Here is a 27,559-nt window from a genome sequence, read left to right as displayed (position 1 = left end):
AATGAGTTTGGAAACAGGCTTGATGCAATGAACTGGCTAGAAGAAACAAAGAAATGAATTAGTGACCTAGAAGACAAATAATGGAAAATAATGAAGCTGAACAAAAGAGAGAAAGAATTAGGCAACACGAGAACAGATTTAGGGAACTCAGTTACATCATCAAACAGTAACACTCAAATTATAGGAGTCCCAACAGAAGAAGTGAGAAAAAAGGGGGAAGAAAATTTGTTTCAAGAAATAATGAATAAGTTCTAGAATATAGGTGAGGTTCAGTGGGGTGAGGTCTGGAGCCAATGACCAAGAAAAATTCTTGAGACATCTTCGGTGCAAAATGTTGGTTTATTAAAGCATGGGGACAGGACCTGCTGCCCCAGGGTTGTGAGGGGTGGCAGGTTATGTATCATGGAGTTGGGGGCAGGTAAGGAAAAGGGGGTTTCAATAGAACTTTCATATGCTAAAGAGGACCTACAAAAGATACCAGATACCAGAGGCCTTGCCATTGCCAAGGTTGTTTTGCTCTCTAACAGGTACTAACATTAAGATGGGTGGAAGATTCCTAAAGAATGTCACATATGTCCCACCCAAGAGTCGGGGGAGAGATTGGAGGGTGTCAGCTTTTGCTTTGTCTTCAGCCAGCCTTCTGTTCCCTCATCAATAATAGCAAAGAACATTCCTAATCTAGAAAAGGGAACAGATATCCAGCTCCAGGAAGCACAAAGAACTCCCATCATAATCAATAAAAGCAAGCCAACATTAAGACATATTGTACTTAATCTTGCAAAATATAGTGATAAAGAAAAATATCTTAAAGCAGCAAGACAAACAAAATCCTTAACTTACAAGGGAAAACCCATAAGGCTAGCAGGAGATTCTTCAACAAAAGCTTGGCAAGCCAGAAGGGAGTGGCATGATATAATCAAAGTGTTGAATGGGAAAAAACTGCAGCCAAGAATACTCTATTTTCATTCAGAATAGAAGGAGAGATAAAGAGTTTCCAAGACAAATAAAAACTAAAGGTGTTCATGACCACTAAATCAACCTTGTAAGAAATTTTAAAGGGCATTCTTTGAGGGCAAAGGAGAGACCAAAAGTGACAAAAACAAGAAAGAATCAGCGAAATCTCCAGAAACATTGGCAAGTAATAAAATGACAATAAACACATATCTATCAATAATTACTCTGAATATAAATGGACAAAGTACTCCAATCAAAAGACATGGGGTGTTAGAATACATAAGAAAACAAGACCTATCTAGATGCTGCCTACAAAAGACTCATTTTAGACCTAAAGATACCTGCAGATTGAAAGTGAGGGGGTGGAGAAACATTTATCACACAAATGGATGTCAATAGAAAGTCAGAATAGCAATACTTATACTGGAAAAACTAGACTTTTCTGTTCTTGTATTGTTTTTAATCCTGCACTAGTGTAAGGGCAGTAATTGCCTCACAGAATGATTTTGAATGTGTTCTCTCTCTTCCACTATTTGTACAGATTTTGATAAAGATTATCATTAATTATTTTTTTAAATGTCTGGTAGAATTCACCAATGAAACTATGTAGTCTTTGGCTTTTATGTGCTGGGAGATTTTTAATTACTAACTCAACTTTCATTCTTGTTATTTGTCTAAGAAAATTTCCTATTTCTTCAGTTCAAGATTCATGATTCAATCATGGTAACTTGTGCGTTTTAGGAGTTATGTGGATTTTTTTCCCTAAGTTTTCTGATTTGTTAGCATATAATTATTTATAGAAATATGTTATTAAATTATGTATTTCTGGGGTTATCTGTTTGTTTTCTCTTCCATTTTTCATTTTGGTTTTTGAGTCTTTGCTTTTTTTAATTAAATTTTTTTCTTAATTAAAAGGCACTGAACATTCTTACTTAAAGCACTGCATTTCTGTGTATTTGGAAAAACTGGTTATTGTTTTCAATGTTATGTTACTGTTTATTCTGGTCTCTATTTCTGAGTTTTCTTTCTTATTTCCTTTCTCTGCTAAATTTCAGCTAAGTTTCTTCTTTTTCTAGTTCCATGTGTTGTAATGTTGTTTATTTGAACTTTTGTCCTTATTACAAGCATTTATAGCATAAATTACACTCTAACATCTACTTTGCTGCATCTCATAGATTTTAGAATATTGTGCTTTCTTTTTCTTTTCTTTGGAGACATATTTGAATTTGCCGTTTGATTTTTTTTTTTTTAAGAATGTAGATCAACTGGAACTTTTTAAAGATTATTTATTTATTTATTTATTTGACAGAGAGAGATCACAAGTAGGCAGAGAGAGAGGGGGAAGTCGAGCAGAGACAGCCTGATGCGGGTCTCGATCCTATTACCCTGAGACCATGATATGAGCTGAAGGCAGAGGCTTAACCCATTGAGCAACCCAGATGCCCCATGCCATTTGATTTCTTATTTGGCCCATTAGTTGTGCTGTAGTGTGCTTTTCAATATTTACATATTCAATATTTAATATTTACATTGTAGATTTTCTAGCTTTGTTTTTATTTCTGATCTTTAGTTTTGTACCATTGTGGTTGGAAAATATACTTAGCATGATTTCTATCTTCTTAAATTTGTAATATTTGTTATGCCTCTTTTTATGTGATTTAACCAGGGGATTCTTCTGTGTGTACTTGAAGAAAATGTGTATTCTATTTTTCATGGATGGAATATTATATATATATATTATATATATATATATATATATATATATATATATATATATATATTAGAACCATATATTCTGAAGTATGACTCAAGTAAAATATGTTTCTGTCAAAAAAAAAAAAAACTGAGGGTACTCATTTCAAATAAAGAATATCAGGCGAGGAGTCAAGATGGCGGAGAAGTAGCAGGCTGAGACAACCTCAGGTAGCAGGAGATCAGCTAGATAGCTTATCTAACTATTGCGAACACCTACAAATCCAATGAGAAATTGAAGAGAAGAAGAGCAACAATTCTAGAAACAGAAAATTGATCACTTTCTGAAAGGTAGGACATGTGGAGAAGTGAATCCAAAGTGATAGGAAGATAGACCGTGGGGGGAGGGGCTGGCTCCTGGCAAGTGGTGGAGCAACGGAGCACAAAATCAGGACTTTTAAAAGTCTGCTCCATGGGGACATCGCTTCAGAGGCTAAACCAGGGGGAAGCCCACAAGGGGTCAGCATAACCCCAGGTCCCGCGGGGTCACAGAAGGACCAGGGGTGTCAGTGTCACAGAGCTTGCAGGTATTAGAGCGGGGAAGCCAGCTACAGCGACAAAGCCGAGGAGTGAGCTCTCAGCTCGGGGTTACCTTGAACCAGGCACAGGCTGGGTGAGCTCAGAGAGAGGCCAGAGACCAGGGAGACGGACTGATTGAGCGCTTTTCTCCAAGCCCCAACAGAGGCCAGGGAGACGGGAGCAATTGGGTGTTTTTCTCTGAGGGCACACTGAGGAGCGGGACCCTGAGTTCTCCCTTCTCCGGGCCGGAGATTGGGAGGCCACCATTATCATTCCCATCCTCCAGAACTCTACGAAAAGCGAAAAGCGTTAAGGGAACAAAAGCTCCCAAAAGCAAACCCCAGCGGATTAATCAGCCTGGCCCCTGATAAGGGTGGGGTAATTCCGCCACCGGCAAAGCCACTTGAGAATCACTACAACAGGCCTCTCCCCCAGAAGATCAACAAGAAACCCAGCCAAGACCAACCACACTCACCAAGGAAAAGAGTGGAATTCCAGAGGAGGATAAAGCAAATTTTTTTTAAAGATTTTATTTATTTATTAGACAGAGAGAGATCACAAGTAGGCAGAGAGGCAGGCAGAGGGAGAGAGAGGAGGAAGCAGGCTCCCCGCTGAGCAGAGAGCCCGATGTGGGACTCGATCCCAGGACCCTGAGATCATGACCTGAGTCGAAGGCAGTGGCTTAACCCACTGAGCCACCCAGGCACCCAAGAAAGCAAATCTTATCTGGACAAAATGACAAGGTGGAAAAACTCACCACAAAAAAAAAAAGAACAAGAGGCACTACCAACGGCTGGGGACCTAATCAATATGGACATTGTTAATATGACAGATCTAGAGTTCAGAAGGACAATTCTCAAGGTTCTAGCCAGGCTCAAAAAAGGTATGGAAGGTATTAGAGAAACCTAGATAGAGAGATAAAAGCCCTTTCTGGAGAAATAAAACAACTAAATCTAAACAAGTTGAAATAAAAAAAGCTATTAATGAGGTGCAATCAAAAATGGAATCTCGTACTGCTAGGATAAATGAGGCAGAAGAAAGAATTAGTGACATAGAAGACCAAATGATAGAGAATAAAGAAGCTGAGCAAGAGACACACACAAATACTGGACCACGAGAAGAGAAGTGGAGAGATAAGTGACTTCATAAGATGACACAACATTAGAATAATTGGGATTCCAGATGAAGAAGAAAGAGAGAGGGGAGCAGAAGGTATATTGGAGAGAATTACTGTAGAGAATTTATTTATACGGCAAAGGGCACAAACATCAAAATCCAGAAGATGCAAAGAACGCCCCTCAAAATCAATAAAAATGGGTCCACACATCATCACCTGATAGTAAAATTTACAAGTCTTAGCGACAAAGAGAAATTCCTGAAAGCAGCCCGGGAAAAGAACTCTGTAACATACGAGGGTAAAAACATTAGATTGGCAGCGGACTTATCCACAGAGACCTGGCAGGGCAGAAAGAACTGGCATGATATATTCAGAGCACTAAACGAGAAAAATATGCAGCCAAGAATACTATATCCAGCTAGGCTATCATTGAAAATAGAAGAAGAGATAAAAAGCTTCTAGGACAAACAAAAACTGAAAGAATTTGCAAACACCAAACCAGCTCTACAGGAAATCTTGAAAGGGGTCCTCTAAGCAAAGAGAGATCCTAAAAGTAGTAGATCAGAAATAAACAGAGACAACATAGTAACAGTCACCTTACAGAGAATACAATGGCACTAAATTCATATCTCTCAATAGTTACCCTAAATGTTAATGGGCTAAATGCCCCAATCAAAAGACACAGGATATCAGAATGGATAAAAAAACTAAACCCATCAATATGCTGCCTACAAGAAACTCATTTTAGACCCGAAGACACCTCCAGATTTAAAGTGAAGGGGTGGAAAACAATGTACCATGCTAATGGACGTCAGAAGAAAGCTGGGGCAGCAAACCTTATATCAGACCAATTAGATTTTAAGGCAAACACTATAATAAGAGATGAGGAAGGACACTATATCATACTCAAAGGGTCTGTCCAACAAGACGACCTAACAATTTTAAATATCTATGCCCCTAACATGGGAGCAGCCAACTACATAAACCAATTAATAACAAAATCAAAGAAATACATCGACAATAATACAATAATAGTAGTGGACTTTAACACTCCCCTCACTGAAATGGACAGATCATCTAAGCAAAAGGTCAACAAGGAAATAAAGGCCTTAAATGACACACTGGACCAGATGGACATCACAGATATATTCAGAACATTTCATCCCAAAGCAACAGAATACACATGCTTCTCTAGTGCACATGGAACATTCTCCAGATTAGACCACATCCTGGGTCATAAATCAGGTCTCAACTGATATCAAAAGATTGGGATCATTTCCTGCATATTTTCAAACCACAATGCTCTGAAGCTAGAACTCAATCACAAGAGGAAATTTGGAAAGAATCCAAATACATGGAGACTAAACAGCATCCTTCTAAAAAATGAATAGTTCAACCGGGAAATTAAAGAAGAATTGAAAAATTCATGGAAACAAGTGAGAATGAAAACACAACGATTCAAAATCTGTGGGACACAACAAAGGCAGTCCTGAGAGGAAAATATATAGCGGTACAAGCCTTTCTCAAGAAATAAGAAAGGTCTCAAATACACAACCTAATCCTACACCTAAAGGAGCTGGAGAAAGAACAACAAAGAAAGCCTAAACCCAGAAGGAGAAGAGAAATCATTAAGATCAGAGCAGAAATCAAAGAATTAGAAACCAAAAAAACAATAGAACAAATGAACGAAACTAGGAGCTGATTCTTAGAAAGAATTAATAAGATTGACAAACCCCTGGCCAGACTTATCAAAAAGAAAAGAGAAAGGACCCAAATAAATAAAATCATGAATGAAAGAAGAGAGATCACAACCAACACCAAAAAAATACAAACAATTATAATAACATACTATGAGCATCTCTATGCCAACAAATTTGACAATCTGAAAGAAATGGATACATGTCCAGAAACATATAAACTACCACAACTGAACCAGGAAGAAATAGAAAACCTGAACAGACTCATAACCAGTAAGGAGATTGAAACAGTCATCAAAAATCTCCATACAAACAAAAGTCCAGGGCCAGATGGCTTCCCAGGGGAATTCTACCAAACATTTAAAGAAGAATTAATTCCTATTCTCCTGAAACTGTTCCAAAAAATACAAATGGAAGGAAAACTTCCAAACTCATTTTATGAGGTCAGCATCACCTTGATCCCAAAACCAGACAAGGATCCCATCAAAAAAGAGAATTACAGACCAATATCCTTGATGAACACAGATGCGAAAATTCTCACCAAAATACTGGCCAATAGGATTCAACAGTACATTAAAAGGATTATTCACCACAACCAAGTGGGATTTATTCCAGGGCTGCAAGGTTGGTTCAATATCCACAAATCAATCAATGTGATACAATACATTAATAAAAGAAAGAACAAGAACCATACACTCTCAATAGATGCTGAAAAAGCATTTGACAAAGTGCAGCATCCCTTCCTGATTAAAACTCCTCAAAGTGTAGGGATAGAGGGCACATACCTCACTATTATCAAAGCCATCTATGAAAAACCCACCGCAAATATCATTCTTAATGGAGAAAAACTGAAAGCTTTTCCACTAAGGTCAGGAACACGGCAGGGATGTCCGTTATCACCACTGCTATTCAACATAGCACCAGAAGTCCTAGCCTCAGCAATCAGACAACAAAAAGAAATTAAAGGCATCCAAATCAGCAAAGAAGTCAAACTATCACTCTTTGCAGATGATATGATACTATATTTGGAAAACCCAAAAGGCTCCCCTCCAAAACTGCTAGAACTTGTACAGGAATTCAGTAAAGTGTCAGGGTTTAAAGTCAATGCACAGAAATCAGTTGCATTTCTCTACACCAAACAAGACAGAAGAAAGAGAAATTAAGGAGTCAATCCCATTTACAACTGCACTTAAAACCCTAAGATACCTAGGAATAAACCTAACCAAAGAGGCAAAGAATCTATACTCAGAAAACTATAAAGTACTCATGAAAGAAATTGGGGAAGATACAAAGAAATGAAAAAATGTTCTATGCTCCTGGATTGGAAGAATAAATATTGTGAAAATATCTATTCTACCTAAAGCAATCTACACATTTAATGCAATCCCTATCAAAATCCCATCCATTTTTTTCAAAGAAATAGAACAAACATCCTAAAAATTTATGTGGAACCAGAAAAGACCTTGAATAGCCAAAGGAATATTGAAAAAGAAAGCCAAAGTTGGTGGCATCACAATTCCAGACTTCAACCTCTATTACAAAGCTGTCATCATCAAGATAGTATGGTACTGGCACGAAAACAGACACATACATCAATGGAACAGAATAGAGAGCCCAGAAATAGATCCTCAACTCTATGGTCAACTAATCTTCGACAAAGCAGGAGGGAATGTCCAATGGAAAAAAGAAAGTCTCCTCAACAAATGGTGCTGCAAAATTGGACAGCCACATGCAGAAAAATGAAATTGGACTATTTCCTTATACCACACACGAAAATAGACTCAAAATGGATGAAGTACCTCAATATTAGAAAGGAATCCATCAAAATCCTTGAGGAGAACACAGGCAGCAACTCTTTGACCTCTTTGACCTCAACCACAGCAACTTCTTCCTAGGAACATCGCCAAAGGCAACAGAAGCAAGGGCAAAATGAACTATTGGGATTTCATCATGATCTTTGCACAGCAAAGAAAATAATCAACAAAACCAAAAGACAACAGACAGAATGGGAAAAGATATTTGCAAATGACATATCAGATAAAGGGCTAGTATCCAAAATCTATAAAGAGCTTATCAAATTCAACACCCAAAGAACAAATAATCCAATCAAGAAATGGGCAGAGGACATGAACAGACATTTCTGCAAAGAAGACATCCAGATGGCCAACAGACACATGAAAAAATGCTCCACATCACTTGGCATCAGGGAAATACAAATCAAAACCACAATGAGATCCCACCTCACACCAGTCAGAATAGCTAAAATTAACAAGTCAAGAAATGACAGATGCTGGCGAGGATGTGGAGAGAAGGGAAGCCTCCTACACTGTTGGTGGGAATGCAAGCTGGTGCAACCACTCTGGAAAACAGTGTAGAGGTTTCTCAAAAAACTGAAAATAGAGCTACCCTATGGCCCAGCAATTGCACTACTGGGAATATATCCTGAAGATACAAATGTGGTGCTCCAAAGGGGCACGTGCACCCAAATGTTTATAGCAGCAATAGCACAACAGCCAAACTATGGAAAGAACCTAGATGTCCATCAACAGATGAATGGATAAAGAAGATGTGAGATATACATACACACACACACACACACACACACACATATATATATATTGCAGCCATCAAAAGAAATGAAATCTTGCCATTTGCGACAACACGGATGGAACTAGAGGGTATTATGCTTAGCGAAATAAGTCAATCAGAGAAAGACAATTATCATATGATCTCCCTGATATGAGGAAGTGGAGATGCAATGTGGGGGATTTGGGGAGTAGAAAAAGAAAAAATGAAAGAATATGAGATTGGGAGGGAGTCAAACCATAAAAGACTCAATCTCAAAAAACAGTCTGAGGGTTGCTGGGGGTAGGGGGGACCGGCGAGGGTGGTGGGGTTATGGACATTGGGGAGGGTATGTGCTATGATGAGTGCTGTGAAATGTGTAAACCTGGTGATTCACAGACCTGTACCCCTGGGGATAAAAATACATTATATGTTTATTAAAAAATTTAAAATTTAAAAATTTAAAAATTAAATAAAATAAAGAATATCAAGGAGTGACTGGATGGCTCAGTGGGTTAGGCCTCTGTCTTCAGCTCAGGTCATAATCCCAGGGTCCTGGGATCGGCCCCCCGCATTGGGCTCTCTGCTCAGCAGGGGGCCTTCTTCCCCCTCCCCCTCTGTCTGCCTTTCTGCCTACTTGTGATCTCTGTCAAATAAATAAATAAAACCTTTAAAAAATATATCACGGAGACCTGGGGAAAGATAGGTGAAATAGGTGATGGGAATTAGTACACTTATCATGAGCACTGAGTAATGATGTGGAAAATTGCTGAATCACCATATTGTACACCTGAAACTAATATAATACTGTATGTTAACTATATTGAAATTGAAATTTTAAAACTTAATAAAAAATAAAAATGAAAGAAACAAAATAAAGATTTTGTGAGGAATGTTATATGTGAATTTTTTTTCATTTCTAAAAAATGTTTCTATAAAACTAATGAAATTTTTGTTTATGAGATGAAACTATAAGTATGTTAAAAAAAAATATGACCAGCAAGTTGTTTTCTTCTCTCTTATGGAGGATGTGTTCCCCTAGAGAAGAGGGGGTGGGCAGCATGGAGGGGAATGACACCTAATGCCCAAAGGACTGACTCACAGTGTATTCTCTGAAACACAAAAAAGTTTATAATGCAACTAATTATTTAACTGAATTCTATTTGCTTGTATCCCTTACTTCCAAGTGTCAAGGTTAGGCAAAATTTTGTAATCAGGGTTAGGAAGATAAAGTGACTGACAGTCTTCCAACAAGGCACTTGATGATAATAGGGACCTGCTTACCTTTTCATTTTCATTTCTTAGCACTAAACACTGTGCTTTTGCCACAGTGAATTTCTTTCAATTCCCGAAATGCACCCTGCTCTCCCACCTCAGACAACCACAACTGCTCTTTCCCCTCTATTCTACTACCCTGAGCCCTATTCCCATCACCAGATGGATGCATGGGCACACTCTTGGCATTCCCTCACTTGTCACTTCATCCTCATTCTAGGGTATCAGCAAATGGCATATGTCCCTTCAGGGAGAGTACTGCAACATAATTAATAACCACTTGCTGAGGAGAGGGTTGCCTTACTAACAACTAGTAAATAAAAGTTATTTCACTTACACAAATTTCTGTCAATATTTGTTTTTATCCTAGCTATTTTTAAGAGCACTACTGATAAATACATTAATTTTTCCTTCTCAGAATTTTGATAAATACCAAGGCTATTTTCCACAACTACAGTCCTCCAGCTTGTAGGTTTCAAGATTGCTTCATATTACTATAAAGTTAGCAAACCTTTTCTTTTTTTTTTGTCTTTTTAAGGAATTTATTTATTTGAGAGGAGAGAGAGCTCATGTGTGTGCACATGCAGGATAGGGATGGCAGGGGTGGCAGCGCAGAGAAAGAAAATCCCAAGCAGATTCCCTGCCAAGCCAGAAGCCGACGGAGCCCTGATCCCAGGACTCATGAGATTATGATCTGAGCTGAAATCAATAGTCAGACATTTAACGGAGTGAGCCACCCAAGCCCCCCAAGTTAGCAAACCTTCTAGAGAATAATTATAAAATGAAACTGTGGCAAGAAAGATGGAGATGGTGGTCTTTTCCATATTATTGCTACACAATATTAAATTTTTACGTTACACAGGCATTACATTTTCAGGTGTTCACTCATTTTGAATAAATATTATCTTCCAAGACAATTAAGGCTATAAATATCTCAGTACTTCAGAGATCTTAAAAAGTAGCATTAGTAACCTTTTCTTCAAGATGCAGTTTCTTTAACTTCATTTAAAGATGTTTCAGGGAGCCATATGCTATTGCTTAAAGTACCTATAAATCTAACATAATTCTAATATAATAAGACCGCAGTTGCAGAAATGAAATATTAAAACTAAAGACATATAACATTATTAAATTATTATTTAATTAGAACTGAAAACATGTAAGAATTCAAAATACTTTAAAAAGAAAAACGAAACTTCCAGGCTTAAAAGAGATGGTGTTTCTTTAGCCAAAAGACAGTATATCCCCAGTAACTTTCTTATTTGAGTGAATTAAAATTTTGAGAAGAGTAGCTATGCTATAGAGAGTGTTTTGAAAGCAAGATGTACAAAATTTTTCTCTCCTCCTACAAAATCAAAGACAGGGTTTTCTATGCCCTCTCTCCGCTCCTCTTTTACCAAGGCAGGCTTTGACACTCTCAATTTCCTAATTGTTTTTTGGACTGACTGAATAAACTTCAGATCAAGACTACATATCACTTCACACCCATTAGTATGGCTGCTATCAAGAAAGTGTATAATATAATAGGTGCTGATGAAAATATGGAGACATAGGAATACTTGTGCATCAATATTGGGAATACAAAATGGTACAGCCATTGTGGAAAACAATATGGATAACTCCTTAAAATATTAAACATAGGAATACAATATGGTCCAGCAATTCCACTTCTGGATAAATACCAAGAGAAGTGAAAGCAGGGAATCAAACAATACTTGTATACCCATATTTATAGTAGCATTATTCAAAATTTCCAAAAAGATAGAAGCAATTCAAGTGTCCACCAACAAACGAATGGGTAAACAAAATATGATACAAGTATTCCCTGCTTTTTGAAAGTTTGCATTCTGCCACTTCCCTTGTAAGAAATATCTACATCAGTACCTCTTTTTGCTAACCCAAAGTAATCCAAAGAGGATTTTTGCTTTTATGAAAAAAGATGAAAAGTGAAAATAGCACTCAGCATTCATTTTTCAGCCATTATAAAGGCAAAAAGACCCAAGCAGTGAGAGTGGCCTTGCCAAGCTCCCCTGGGAACTACACTCAGCAAGCATCTCAGCATCAAGCCGCCGCCATAGCTTTGAACTGTGTCTGTGAGCATCTGCGCTTTATCTTCAAGTATGTTGTTCATCTATTGGCAAGATGTGTCTTAAAATATCAGAAAAGCCTAGAAGAAGTTATTTTTTTGAATCTGGGAACACTCAAAAATTTTACATATAAATCAATGGTAATTATTTCTTCAACTTATGTAATTTCAGCTTACAAAAAAAGCTTCATAGGCATGCTCTACTTTTAGATGCAGGGAAACCTGTATATAAATACAACAGAATATTACTCAATCTTTTTTAAAAAGAAGGAAACTATGACACATGCTACCACGTGAATTATCCTTAAAGACATTATGCTATGTGAGATAAGCCAGTCACAAAAGGACACATCAAAAGACAAGAGACAATAAGTAGAATGTTTGTTGCCAGGAAATGAGGGGAGGGAAGAACAGGGAATTAGTATTTGATGGGTAGAGAGTTTTAGTTCAGAAAGTTGAAAAAGTTCTGGAGATGAATGGCAGTGATGGTCACAAAGCAGTGGGAGTATACTCAATGCCACCAAATGATACACTTAAAAATGGTTAAAAAATTTTTTTAAAGATTTTATTTATTTATTTGACAGAGAGAGATCACAAGAAAGCAGAGAGGCAGGCAGAGAGAGAGGGAGAAGCAGGCTCCCTGCCGAGCAGAGAGCCCGATGCAGGGCTCGATTCTAGGACCCTGGGATCATGACCTGAGCCGAAGCCACAGGCTTTAACCGACTGAGACACCCAGGCACCCCAAAAATGGTTAAAATTTTATGTATGTACATTCTACCACAATAAAAAATTGGGGTAAAAAGATTACTTAGAACTTGATGATTATTTTAAAGGATAAAGGTGATTATTTTAAAGGATAAACAAAAGAGCAATTCTTAGTAAAAAATAATTTTAAAAATGAAAAAGCCATTTAGACTTTCAGTGGAGAAACTGATAATGCAATAAGCTTCAGGAAAGAAATCTGAAGGTTTGACTCTTACTCCCTCTTACCCATTCACACTGCCCCCCATACAGTTGGTTTGCAAGGATAAGATACAAGCCTCTAACTGGACTGATGCAAAAGGCCTATTAATGCCCACCCAGTATCCACTCCAGTCCACTTCAAACTGTTTAGACAAGTGCACATACACGAAGCATCATCTTTTATGTCAAAACCATAGTTAATAGCCTCATATGTTCCTAATTACCTACTCAGCAATGAATAAATACTCCCAGTTTTACGTTCAGATCTCTCCACAATCAAATGTACTCTTGCTAGATATATTTTCTAAAGAAATCCATTTAAATGTAGTTTGTTACACAGCTAAGAGCAGTCTTTACAGTGTTAGTATAAAACAGGGCAGAGCTGAAAGGTTTAGAAGCAGTTCATTTTTTTTTTTTACCTTTATTGCGAAAGAATAGAAACAGCCTTCCATCAGTATTGCTTTTGTTAAAGATATTGTATTATTTTCCTTAATGATATTCATATAATGTCCTTGTCTAAAACAGTGTTTAGCTTTAGTAAATTCACTCACAAATTTAGCAACATAAGTTAAATTTGACATGATTCAAAAGTTTTGGTTTATAGGAAAAAATATAAAATCTCAACCTTTTATATTTTTATATTTATAGGCACATGAGTTTCCTCTACTTGCCCTGATGAATACTAAATCCCAGATTCCACTTCCAAGTCCCAGAGAACCACGTTTCAGTTTAGAGAGCCCTCATTCAGAAAACCATCAATGTGTGAAAAATTATCCTTAGATTTTTTTAGTCCTCTAATTATCATGCATTCCTAAATGATGTCTTCATGCGCCATTGGCCTCCATTTTATTTACTTGACAGTCTAGGTACTATTACAAGAATAGTTACTATCACATTTTGAGCAAACCATTGTGATGATCACTTTGGCTGTTAGTACTCTTCAAATAAAATTTAATACACATATTTAAGAGTTTTATAAGTTACAATGGTCTGTATGGTGCAAGATTAACCCAAGACATGACAACCAAATGAAAAGCACTTCTTCAGAAACAAAGATGAATTTCAGTGGAGAATCATTTTAGGACTGAAATAGGTCCATAGGAAAATCTCATATATCAAAATTAACCCAGTAACCTGCCAGAAAAAAAAAAAAATGGTAATTCAACTCTATGCCCAGTTTTACAAATACTTACAGGACAGTAATCCCGAAACACTGATGATGACCCATTCAAACTAGGCCAGCTTGGGGGAGGAGTCAAACGGGAAGACTTTGTTGGCATGATTCCTTTCCAATCGGAGAATGTTTTGTCTGTTAGAAATATCAATGTAGGTTAAAACAATATCTATCCAAGAAAAGTATACACTGATCATACTGCTTAGTGTTACACAGAGGAAAGTGAATCATCTTTATGGCCCCGCTATTCTGTATTAAAATCGCATCAAGTCATATAATCACGGAGAAGGAGAAGCCATCCTACTGCACAGAGAGGCCTCAGTTAATTGGCTTCCTTATACGGTGAAGCTCTCGCGTTGTTATTGCAAACAGTGTGCCCATCAGAAAACTAATAGGCTCATTCTTTTGACTCTCTTCTCTTCAAGAACATTGACTTCTTTCTTTAGAGGAGGCTTAAAGCAAAATCATATTTGTGAGTAGCACTTACAAAAATCAAAGGGAAGCTCCTCTCCTCATTACATCAGTATTTTAAAAGAAAATTCAGAATTATGATGAAGGCACACATACTGAAATTGCAAAGTAAGTGAAATTATTAAAAGTGCTTAAGAAAATAGGTTGAAAGAGCAAAGGTCAGCCAACGTAACCCTCATATATCTCCAGTCTCGTGGCAGTTGTTACATGAGATTTCCACAGAGAAATATTTTTTTTTAAAGATGAGGAAATTTTAGATTATTTCTCAGAAACATTAATCACTTAAAAGAAGTAAAAATTTGGTTCAATCTTGCCATCCAGAATGAATCAAACTGTTTTCACATTTCCAATTTTCTTTCTAATACTTATTTATATACATATATTCTTTCCTGAAACTTTTAATTTAATAGAGTCATCTATAGGCTGGTTAATTTCATATAAATTTAGAGAAAACTCAAAAGTAGTAATCTTTCATTGTTTCAATTTATTTACAGGATTGTAATGTAAGTGTCCTATAGGGAGGCAGAGTAGGAAAATAAAAGAATAAAAAATGTAATGTTATCTCAGAGACATCCTAATTAATACCATGCACACCTCCTACTCCATTCTAATTTTTATGTATAAAATTTCTCCCATTTCAATCAAAAATAATCTTTGTCCTCTATCAAAAAGATAAAGTCTCTAGAAGAAGAAACATAATAAATCATATGTTTTAGTCACAGCTCAATATGAATAAATAAAATTCTTTAGCAGAAGTAAATGCCAATAATGGAAAGATTATAAAGGATCTGAAAGTATTAGTATCTGGAAAGAGGCTAGTAAAGGAAAGGCCATACACATTATACTTTAACAGGGGACCTTTTTTAAAAATTTTTTATTTTTTTATTGATATAATGTATTTTTAGCCCCTGGAGTACAGGTCTGTGAATTGCCAGGTTTACATACTTCACAGCACTCACCATAGCACATACCCTCCCCAAAGTCCATAACCCCACCCTCCTTCTCCCTACCCCTCTCCCCCCAACAACCCTCAGTTTGTTTTGTGAGATTAAGAGTCTCTTATGGTTTGTCTCCCTCCCGATCTCATCTTGTTTCATTTATTCCTTTCCAACCCCCAACCCACCCAGGTTGCCTCTCAACTTCCTTATATCAGGGATATCATATGATAATTGTCTTTCTCTGATTGATTTATTTTGCTCAGCGTAATACTCTCCAATTCCATCCACATAATCAAAAATGGCAAGATTTCATTTCTTTTGATGGCTGCATAGTATTCCATTGTATATATACCACACCTTTATTATCCATTCATCTGTTGATGGACATCTAGGTTCTTTCCATAGTTTGGCTATTGTGGACATTGCTGCTAAAAACATTCGGGTGCACGTGCCCCTTCGTATCACTATGTTTGTATCTTTAGGGTAAATACCCAGTAGTGCAATTGCTGGATAATAGGGTAGCTCCATTTTCAACTTTTTGAGGAACCTCCCTACTGTTTTCCAGAGTGGCTGCACAAGATTGCATTCCCACCAACAGTGTAGGAGGGTTCTCCTTCCTCTGCATCCTAGCCAGCATCTGTCATTTCCTGACTTGTTAATTTTAGCCATTCTGACTGGTGTGGAGTGGTATATCATTGTGGTTTTGATTTGTACTTCCCTGATGCCGAGTGATGTGGAACACTTTTTCATGTGTCTGTTGGCCCTCTGGATGTCTTCTTTGCAGAAATGTCTGTACATGTCCTCTGCCCATTTCTTGATTGGATTATTTGTTCTTTGGGTGTTGAGTTTGATAAGTTCTTTATAGATTTTGGATACTAGCCCTTTATCTGATATGTCATTTGCAAATATCTTCTCCCATTCTGTCAGTTGTCTTTTGGTTTTGTTAACTGTTTTTCTTTGCTGTGCAAAAGCTTTTGATCTTGATGAAGTTCCAATAGTTCATTTTTGCCCTTGCTTCCCTTGCCTTTGGCTATATTTCTAGGAAGAAGTTGCTGCCGCTGAGGTTGAAGAGGTTGCTTCCTGTGTTCTCAAGGATTTTGATGGATTTCTTTCTCACATTGAGGACCTTCATCCATTTTGAGTCTATTTTTGTGTGTGGTGTAAGGAAATATTTCAGTTTCATTTTTCTGCATGTGGCTGTCCAATTTTCTAACTTCTGGACTTTTATAAACCCAGAGGGATATAAAAGGATAGCATAGGGTTATTAGAGATGTCTAAGCCCTCACACTTCTTATGAAGCTTTCTGAGGAATTTGAAGCATTTCTCAACTCACTAGCATTATCTCTGGCCCACCTACTTCCCGTAATGAACTTCTACAATAAGTGTTCTCACATTTTAGATAATTGGGCGTCTCTTCCCAATCTCCTTTTTAAATTTATAAACCCTTCTATAATAAAGACAATATCTTGGTTGGAATTGCTCTGTGCTTCTTATTTTGTTAAATAACTATTCATACTGATGTCCTCCTGCCTTTGCATTTCCTCAATATTTACTTAGACTCTCTGCGAATAATATTATATATTTAGTTCAAGTTATTTTGTTGTCTCCTGAATATCTTATTTTCCTTTTTAAACTTCAAAGTCTTTTACTTGCTTTGTATTTCCTGTAAAACTGAGTATAATGCTGTGTCCCAAGCGTAAGTTTAATATATACTCCTGGACTTCTTTGGCATGATTGAAAGGCCAATCAGCAAAACTGTTAATTGCAATGCAATTAAGGTAAACACCAGTGAACAAGAATTAGCCTCCGGAGGTGAGATCTCACAGGCAAAGGGAGCCTTCCTTATCACTGAACAGCCCAAACCCAAAATGAAACTAAATGCTATACAAATTATTTTTTCCAAGACAGTCCAGGGCATTTCGGATATTTTATATGGTTTACTCACAAAACAGACTCATGCAGTTGAGAAGGTTGCGCATTATTTTCTCCAGTATATAGGCATCACACTAGAAAATATAGCTATAACTTTTCCACTTCAAGAAGCAGTAAACCCTCCACTAAAATCCTCAAGGTAATCATTCATAATTTGATGTATGCTAATGACTCCTCCTCAGAAGCCAGGCACAGAAGGTGACATGCAACAGATTCCAGCTTATTCCACAGTCAGTCAAAAGTTATAAAATGATAGTTTGAAGACCACAGTCATATATCAGACTAAATGTTCACAAGCCCCCATGGAGCCAACAATCTTTACAGATATTGCCACAGCAGACAGAGATTCTGAATGCTGGGGTGGGAGTGAGCAAGAGTATAGTGATAGGTAGAAAAATAAGAAATCTTTCTGGTAATCCCAGTATAACAGCCGGTAGGATAGAAGAAAATATTCTGATATTAAACAAACCTGGAGAAAATGTAATATCAAAATTTGGAAAGAAACCAAAAAGTTTCCGTCAGATTAGCAAGGAATCAGTAACTGAACCAGAGCTGACTTGGAACCTAAAAATTTTGTTAAATAACTATTCATACTGATGTCCTCCTGCCTTTGCATTTCCTCAATATTTACTTAGACTCTCTGCGAATAATATTATATATTTAGTTCAAGTTATTTTGTTGTCTCCTGAATATCTTATTTTCCTTTTTAAACTTCAAAGTCTTTTACTTGCTTTGTATTTCCTGTAAAACTGAGTGTAATGCTGTGTCCCAAGCGTAAGTTTAATATATACTCCTGGACTTCTTTGGCATGATTGAAAGGCCAATCAGCAAAACTGTTAAGAGTGAAAATCCCCATACAATGTAACTGATATAAATATCTGAAGGAATGGGAAAAACTTTAAAGCAGGTTTTTAAATTTCTATTTTTTTCAGCACAAAATATTTTCCACCAGATTCTCTTCCCTCACTTTCTAGCATCATCTTGATGTTTATAATGGTAATAGTTTTTAAATACCTTTCAGTTCGGGGTGGATTCCTATTTTATTTCCCATTTTTATTTAAATTTATATAGTTAACAATGAGCCAATTATTTGCACAGGTGAGAGAAAGCTCTAAAATCTAATAAGCATAATTATTTTAGAAACTAAAATTACTCAAATAACTCACAGAAAACTGATAAGATCCTATATTCCAATGATATTGCCAAGAGAAAGAAAAAAGAAAGAAAGAGGCAAGAAGGAAGGGAAAAATCCCTAGCTAGCTAAAACATTTACCACTTCTGTAATCTTTGCAGTGACAAACATTTCTTTTGGGCTGCAAATGGATACATTTGTCCAAGTCACCTGACCAGAGACAGTAGAGGTCCAAACTTTTCAAATACACTGTTTCAGTCAACCATGAAAGAAGAAATAAGATATAGTTTATAATAATAATATGTAATGTAATAAGAGAAATAGTTCATAAGAAATAGTCTAGGCAGCTGCCTCCAACAGAGGTGAAGTCCAAAGAAAGTGCGAATTATCTTTAAAAGGACATGACAGAGCCCATGACACTAGTGGGTTCAAGTGGTCTTGTGTCCCTAGAGCCTTTTTTTATGCCAAGCTTGTTCTGTTTCCCTTTTATCAATTCCCTTGTATCAATTAATTCTTTGAGTTAATTGCACATGCAGTTTTAATCTGTGGGTAATTACAAACAATTAATAGTTAGGAGACAGAATTAGCAGTTCTTAGTTTGATTATCTATATAATTAAAAGGGGTGGTAAACTAGAGTTGACAAATAGCATCTTAATCACTTGAATAATCAAATCCCAGAAGCTTGCTTGGGCAGCTGAATTCCATCTGTTATATCAGTTCAAATTTTAGAATCAATGACAGAAATGTCCATTTAAATCAATCATATTGTTAATTTATAGCCAAAAATGAACAATATGTATTCTCAAATTGCTTAAACTATTTACTTTCTTTCATTTGCTTAAAGGAGCTATTTCCACAGGATTCAATAAAAATAAAGACTCAACAGACTAGCTTAACGTGTATCTACTGAATACCAGTTAATATTCATGGTTCCCAAATGTTGTATTATAAAACATCTAAGAAATATGGGTAAACTCTTTCTGTAGTAGATTCTAATTAACACTTTAAGTGTGTGCTGAAAGACAGCAAGGAAGACATACCTATAATCCTTTTTTGGCTTCTGATGAGATCAGTTGTTTATAGATATAGAGCAAATACTAAGAAGCAGGATAAACTTAAAGTGAGTCAGAAAAATATAGGAGAACTTCATTCTTTTTAGGATATAATATCATACAGAATAGTGGCATCACTGCATCATATGTTTCTGAATTGCTAAGTATTTGGAAAAGTTTGGCAAATACATTCATGCTACAAGTGGATTTTAAAAATGTTTAAAAAGAATCATTTCTGGTTCAATACATCTTTGTGACTTTTGGCTGTGAAGCAGCCCATTTTTAGTCCTGCTAAAACACTATAACAATAAAGAAAAAGAAAAAAAAATCTCAAGGTCACAAAAAATTAAGTCTAACCATTTACCAATTTGCAGATGAGAAAAAAAAATTTACTTTAATTAAGATGACAGAAGTGAATTGCGGAGAGCAGTTAGTGACCTTTATATAATGAGAAAATTCCTAAGCCATTTGAAAGATGTTGGAAAAAGGCTTAATATCACTCAAGAAAGATAAATAAAAAAGGAAAAACCCTTTTCTCTCTGTGTGTGTGTTGCTTTTGGAGAACACTTCTCCTTCCATTTCCTCACCAACCAGGATCCACTTGGACACCCCAGCTCTCAGGAAACACCTAGGAGAGGGAGCAATCCTGATGGTAGCACCAGGATCCGACAAAGTCCTATTGTAAAGGAAGAGCTCTGCACAGAGGGTGGGCCTGAAAGGACTTGATAGCAATGCATAATGGGGATTGTAGTTTTCATGCACTGAACAGCTGAAAATAATAAAGAATGAAGGTGTGGAAGAAGAAAGGCCCCACCTCGGGAGAGCCAGACTGTTCCAAATGGACATCTTGAGGACTCAGAATTAGGCAGAAAAGTGGACATTGATACCTACTCATCAACTATAGAACTAGAGAAGACAACTGACACATCCAAGTGAACATGGAGCAGAGTAGAGAAAAATCTGTATGTTCTCTCTGTTGTAATCACTCACTGTGCACTGAGCTATTTCTCTTCATTCAGGGCAGACTAAACATACTGGGGCCTACATTGATCACGGCAATGGTAGTTAACATTTATCGAGGACCAAGACTGCTAAATACTTTACATGAATTACCTGACCTAATCTGCACAATAACCCTAGTTTAACAGAGGAGAAAGCAAATTAAGTCACTTGCCCAAGTTTAGACAGCTAATTAAGCAGTTGTGTAAACCCAGATCATTCTCATATGAATGAAGCCCAAGTGACAGAGATATAAGGGGAAATGTCCCAGTGGAAGATTAAACGATGGCCCCAAAGATACTCATATCCCTCCCAATGCCTGAAACCTATAAATGTTAGCCTATATGGCAAGAAGGATTTTGTAAATATAATTAAATTAAGAATCCTCAGGGGTGCTTGGGTGGTTCAGTTAAGCATCAAAGACTCTTGAATTCAGCTCATGTCATGATCTCGGGGTCATGAGATTGAGCCCCACATTGCACTCCACTCTGTGTGTGGAGCCCACTTAGGATTCTTTCTTCTTCTCCCTCTGTCCCACCTCAACCTCCATCCCCTGCCCCAACTTGCGTACACACTTTCTCCCAGAAGGAAGGAAGGGAAGGAAGGAAAGAAAAGAAAGAAAGAGAGAAAGAAAGAAAGAAAGAAAGAAAGGAAGGAAGGAAGGAAGGAAGGAAGGAAGAAAGAAAGAAAGAAAGAAAGAAAGAAAGAAAGAAAGAAAGAAAGAAAGAAAGAGGAAGGAGGGAAGGAAGAAAGGAAGGGAAGAAGAAAGGAAGGAAGAAGCAAGGGGAAAAAAAGAAAAAGAAAAAGAAAAGAAAGAAAGAGGGGGGGAAGATTATCTGGGATATCTTGATGGCCCTTATGTGTACTTACAAAGGTCCTCACTTGCCTACAGAAGAGGAGAAGGAAATGTGATGACAGAAGTTAGAGACTGAAGTGATTTGGGAAACAGGTTGTGAGCTAAGGTATGCAAATAGCTTTCAGAATCTGAAAAGGCATAGAAACTTTCTTCCCTAGAGTCTTAAAAAAAAAAAAAAAAATATATATATATATATATATATATATATATATCAGTCTGGGGAACATCTCCACTTAGTCCAGTGAAAGTGACTTGATTTCAGGTTTTTGGCCTCTAGATCTGTAAGAGAATGCACTTGTGTTGTTTTAATCTACCAAGTGTGTAGAGTAAATTGTTAGAGCAGCCCTGGGAAATTAATACAGTCTGTAATTCTAGTAAAAGAGTTTAAGTCAAAAATATTCTAGTAGGCCCAGAAGAAAATTTTAGAATAGTACTGGCATTCCACTGCACTACAGCAAGCTAAACTCTTTAAAATAGAAGCCAAAAGCAGTACAGGGAGAAAACAAACTAAGATTTTAAACTATAATAATATTTGTAAGATAAATAAAAATTGAAATGAGACATTTTTTAAAAGGAAGAAATACAAGGAAACCTAAAATATAATGACAGAATTAAAATGTACTTCACACTTAGTAGGAGTGTAAGAGACAGTGCAGAGTATCAAATGACTGGTATTTAGCATAGTGTTCCTGGAATACAGAAGTATCTAAAGATGAAAATTATGAAAGATTATAAATTAAAGAGGACAAAAAATAAATATCCATCAAAGAAACCATATACATTACTGAAGTGGAAACCAGAATAATCAGAAATAGAGAAAACATACACTACTGAATAATAATTTCCTGAGCTGAAAAAAAGATAGGAATCTTTGAGTGTTGTGGCTTATTGTGTATTAGGAGAAAGTAATTAAAAGAGATTTGTATGCAAGTACATTCTGCAAAATTGCAGGAATAAAGAAAATTTAAACTACTAGAAAAATTCATACACATTTACAAAGAAAAAGCTTCTCAAAGGCGTGAAAAACACAGGTTGTGATCTAATGTCTACTGTGGAACAACATAAGAATCAATAAATAATAGAACATCACAAACAAAATTTTCAGGAAAAAGAAAGTTTGTGCAACAGAAATTTTATAATCAAACTGTGCTCGATTTATAAAGGCGAGGGGAAAAAATGATTCTCAAATATACAAATGTCCTGAAAGTCTTCTGAGAAAAGTCTTGTTTTTGTTTAAATAAAAAACATCTATCTGAAGACCAAGACATGAATCATAATTAAGGTTAAAAGAGTTTAGGAATCATGGACTAAGAGTAACGGCAGTTCTTTCCATAATCAATGCAGCCATTTCTAGTAGGACCTTGTGTAGTCACGTGGATTCACAGCTCAGACTTAGAGCTTGGTCCCACCAGTCCTAACCTCATAGTTTCTGTTTTATTCTACTTCCCTATGAATGAAACAATTTATATCTTAGTGTATAAACATGAACTCACTCAATGAGTTCAAATGAAATGTTCTTTCAATGGAATCTTGTTCTAGGATTATCAAAAACAGTAACCAATGACCAGTGTTGGTTGGTCAGCCCTTACAATAGCTAAGGATCTGGAATATGTACCCAGAGACCCAGTAAACAAGACAAGAACAACAAAGAACAATATAATCACTATTTTCATTTCCATAGGACTTAAATAATGACTTTTCTACCTTTTAAAACTCCAAATAGAATCACCTAAGTCATGGGGTGCCTGGGTGGCTCAGTGGGTTAAAGCCTCTGCCTTTGGCTCTGGTCATGATCCCAGGGTCCTGGGATCAAACCCTGCATCGGGCTCTCTGCTCCGCAGGGAGGACTGCTTCCTCCTCTTTCTCTGCCTGCCTCTCTGCCTACTTGTGCTCTCTGTCTGTCAAATAAATAAATAAAATCTAAAAAAAAAAGTTTTTAAAAAATTAAAAAATAATCACCTAAGTCATAACAACACCCCTCAGGAAGTGCCTCTTTCTATCTGAAGAACAACCTCTGAATATTCCTCTGGCACTCTGTGGTTTAAGGGGAAAAATATACCTGGAAATAGATTGTAAGAAATACACACCAGAATTTCACAGAGAGTATCTCTTGGTGGTAGAATAATAAAGAGATACTCTCTGTGAAATTCTTTTTTTTTTTTAATGTGATAGTGTTCTGTATTTTCCACATTTTCTGCAATTAATTATAACTAATTGCAACTTTAGAGAGAATACATTTAAAATAAAACTATATAATTTTAGGTAAAAATAGGCAAAAATTATGTTTAAAAAAAAAAGGCTATGAGCAAAAGCAAAGTCTAGTGAAATCACCACAGAACTTTAGGGATATTTACATCTAAGGAGACATTTTACTTCTTGTTTCCTAACAAGGACATTTTGTACTTGTAAATTTGTCCTCAATGGCCACAACATTTGGGGAGTATGGAGGAAAGGCAATATATTTTTTTTTTTTAAGATTTTATTTATTTATTTGACAGACAGAGATCATACGTAGGCAGAGAGGCAGGCAGAGAGGCAGGCAGAGAGAGAAGGGGAAGCAGGCTCCCCACTGAGCAGAGAGCCCGATGTGGGGCTCGATCCCAGGACCCTGGGATCATGACCCGAGCTGAAGGTGGAGGCTTTAACACACTGAGCCACCCAGGCGCCCAAGATGTAATATCTTTAAACATATAATCCCCTCCCAGAAAATAAGAGAAGCGATCTGCTGGGTTGTAGTAGCTTTGAGAAAGTCTGGTCTTAGGTTGAGAAAATACTGTTTGTTTGTTTTTGTTTTTACATTTTGTTTTAATTTTTATTGTGTTAGGTTAGTCACCTTAAAATACATCATAATTTTTGATGCAGTGTTCCAAGATTCATTGTTTATGAATAACACCCAGTGTTCCATGCAATCCGTGCCCTCCTTAATACCCACCACCAGGCTCACCCATCCCTCTACAACCCTCCCCTCTAAAATCCTGTTTGTTTCTCAGAGTCCACAATCTTGCACGGTTTATCTCCCCCTCTAACTTCTCCCCCTTCACTTTTCCTTTCCTTCTCCTAATGTCCTCCATGTTATTCCTTATGTTCCACAAGTAAGTAGAGCCATCTGATATTTGACTTTCTCTGCTTGCCTTATTTCACTCAGCATAATCTCCTCCAGTCCCATCCATGTTGATGGAAAAGTTAAGAAAATACTCTTGATTAACTAAAGCAGAAGCCCAGGCACTAGGTGTGTCACAGATTTACTTTTGCAATACAAGGGCAGCTCTCTGAACACATGGTCTGAAAATGCCTCTTGAAGACAGCTCACCTGTCATTTTTGCCAAGAAGCGCTATGACAAATACAATGCATCTGGCCACTGACTGCACACTCCAAGTGGGCAGAAGTTAGGTCCTGTGTACTGTTTTATCCTTCACACAACCACAGTAACTAGTATAGAATATGCACAAAGAGTTTTGAACAAATGAATGTTAAAATGAAGTGGATGATGCTTGTTTTCCAGATGGTAATGATGTGATAGGCTTATAGGCAAAAAAAAAAAAAGACAAAAGTTCCAGGAGAAAAATGGATATTGGGTGGTAATTCGGTGGGAGTGTTCTTAGTGGTCTCTGCCCCACCCCTGCAAAAGGAAGCAACAAATAACTAGCCATATGTTTCTCTTATATAATTTTTTAAAATTAATTCTTCCAGGTTTACTATGCACTGTTGTTTGGACAATATGGATCTTACTGATTTTAGTCAAGGGTTTGGTGCCAAACATACATGAGTTAGACATGAGGGGGTATGCGCACCAAACCTACTTGGCTCAGACTGCCCAGTTTGGTCTCTGCACCACATGGAAACAATCTGACACAGTCAAATCTTTTTTTTTTTTTTAAAGATTTTATTTATTTATTTGACAGAGAGAGATCACAAGTAGACAGAGAGGCAGGCAGAGAGAGAGAGGGAGGGAAGCAGGCTCCCTGCTGAGCAGAGAGCCCGATGCGGGACTCGATCCCAGGACCCTGAGATCATGACCTGAGCGGAAGGCAGCGGCTTAACCCACTGAGCCACCCAGGCGCCCCGACACAGTCAAATCTTACATTGTAATAGTTTAAATGTCAAAGGAACAAAAAAGAACTAGGTTGTTGGCTAGGAGGTGAAGCAACTCCTTCACTTGTTTCCGAAGCAGGTTGATAATCCCAATGTTAGAAATCTGGAACCTAAAATGACTGTTAAATTGAGGGCATGACTCCTCATGATGCCTTCACATATATGCATCAATCAAAAAAATATCCACATCCCACTCCCTTCTGGGTAAAGGAGGTTGACTTGAATATTTAGCTTTCTACAAATTCTTTCAAAATATTCTAGAAATGAAGATATAGTTGTTTTGTAATATAAAAGGATGATTACATTTTAAAAAATAAAGCTATCTACAAAACATTTTGTCAAAAATCTTTGGTATGTTGTTTATTCACAGGTTATGCATGAACTAGAATAATTGTGTAAATTGTGGAATGAGCTTGCCTTTTTAGAAAATAAAAACAAGAATCTAATCCCCTAAAAAATATTGTTAATTTTTAGTTATTTCTACCTGTCTTTGATGATTGGCTTGTAAGAAAATTGAAGTTCATTAATATATCATTATCTTTACTAAAATTCATTAAGACAATACAGTCAAGGCAGGAGAAAAGATTCTGGTGGCAAAAACAAAAAGATAATTATCAGCATTTTAGCTCTCTTTATGTCAGTATTTTCATTCTAAATGTTTCACTCTATTCTTTTCTACTCTCCTAGACGTGGCTACAAGAGAGTTGGTCTGTCACCTTGAGAGGTATAGACCATGTATGGCTGCTGGAAACTTAACTAAGTTATAGGCAGAGTATTACAGAAAATTAAGTACAATGAGATTCACAAAGCCTAAGTCAATAAAGATAAAGCAAGTATCACACACAAATATAACAAATATTAGTTAAATAAGCTAACAAAATGAACTTTCTATTATTCTGATTAAAAAGTACAATTATTGGACTTAAGAATTAGCCATTTCTATTCATCCTTTTCAGTCTTTTCAATCATCATCAGAAAGGAGGCAAAGATATAACATAAATCAACGTTTCTACTTGTTAGATATATAAATAATAGTCTAAGTTCTGGGTGAATGATAAAGATTCTGGATTTTAAAGTGTTAAATATTATCTATAAAGCTTAGTAACCATGTGGACCCTGTTTCCATTATCACTAATAAATGAAAATTGACTGTACTAATAAAATATTTCACAGATGCTCTGTCTTCTTACTCCTACACAGCAACAGATCAAATTCAACAAAATTTGGTTCTTTTGAGAAACATAATGTGTATCATTTTAACAGCAACTTTAAGAATAAATGAGAACAAAATAAAGTTTATTCTTAATTTATCTTATTGGTTTTACCTTACTGGTTTTCTTACTTGCCTTAACCTAAAAAAGTATTGAAGTCCACTCATTTGCCTATGCCATGGTCTCCATTTGTGATGGTTAATTTTCTGTTGAATTGTCTAAAATATGGTGGCTAGATATTTGGTCAAACATATCTGGATATTGCTGTAAAGGTTTTTTAGATGAGATTAATATTGATATCTCCTTTGAATAAAGCAGATTGCTCTTCATAACATGGGTGGGCCTTATCCAATCAGTTGCAGGCCTTAAGAAAAAGACTGACTTTCCTGCCCAAAAAGATAATTCTGTCAGCAGACTACCTCTGGACTCAAATTTTGGACTTGTTAACCTCTACAATTGTATAAGCAAATTCCTTAAAACAAATCTTTTCATATATAGAGTCAAGAGGAGAGAGAGAGATTTAAGGGATCACATATGAAGAATGAGAGAGAGGGTATATATCACATATCTATCTCTCTATCTAACTATGCCTCTATCTATCAAAACAGCTATATAAATATATAAATAAGTAGATGTAAAGATCTAAGTATATTTATATCAAAAGATAGAGAAAGTTTGGGGCAACCTATTGGTTCTTTTTCTCTGAAAAACCCTAACTACTATCCCCTATAAGACATCCTAACCAGTCTCCACCATCCCAATGTATATTCAA

General features: G+C 36.5%; 1 protein-coding gene across 1 annotated transcript in view; it reads right to left on the bottom strand.

Moving 5' to 3' along the window:
• The window catches only part of IQCM (IQ motif containing M), a 436,096-nt gene that overhangs the window by 251,462 nt on the left and 157,075 nt on the right, over nt 1-27,559 (bottom strand). The window contains exon 8 of the mRNA XM_082727609.1: nt 14,122-14,237. Within this exon, the coding sequence (XP_082583735.1) occupies nt 14,122-14,237 (116 nt within the window). The remainder of the gene's footprint in view (nt 1-14,121; nt 14,238-27,559) is intronic.

This window comes from Mustela nivalis, assembly GCF_964662115.1.
Source record: "Mustela nivalis genome assembly, chromosome: 4".
Classification (NCBI taxonomy): domain Eukaryota; kingdom Metazoa; phylum Chordata; class Mammalia; order Carnivora; family Mustelidae; genus Mustela; species Mustela nivalis.
Note: the sequence above shows the minus strand (reverse complement) of the source record. Positions and strands in the feature narration are given on the sequence as shown.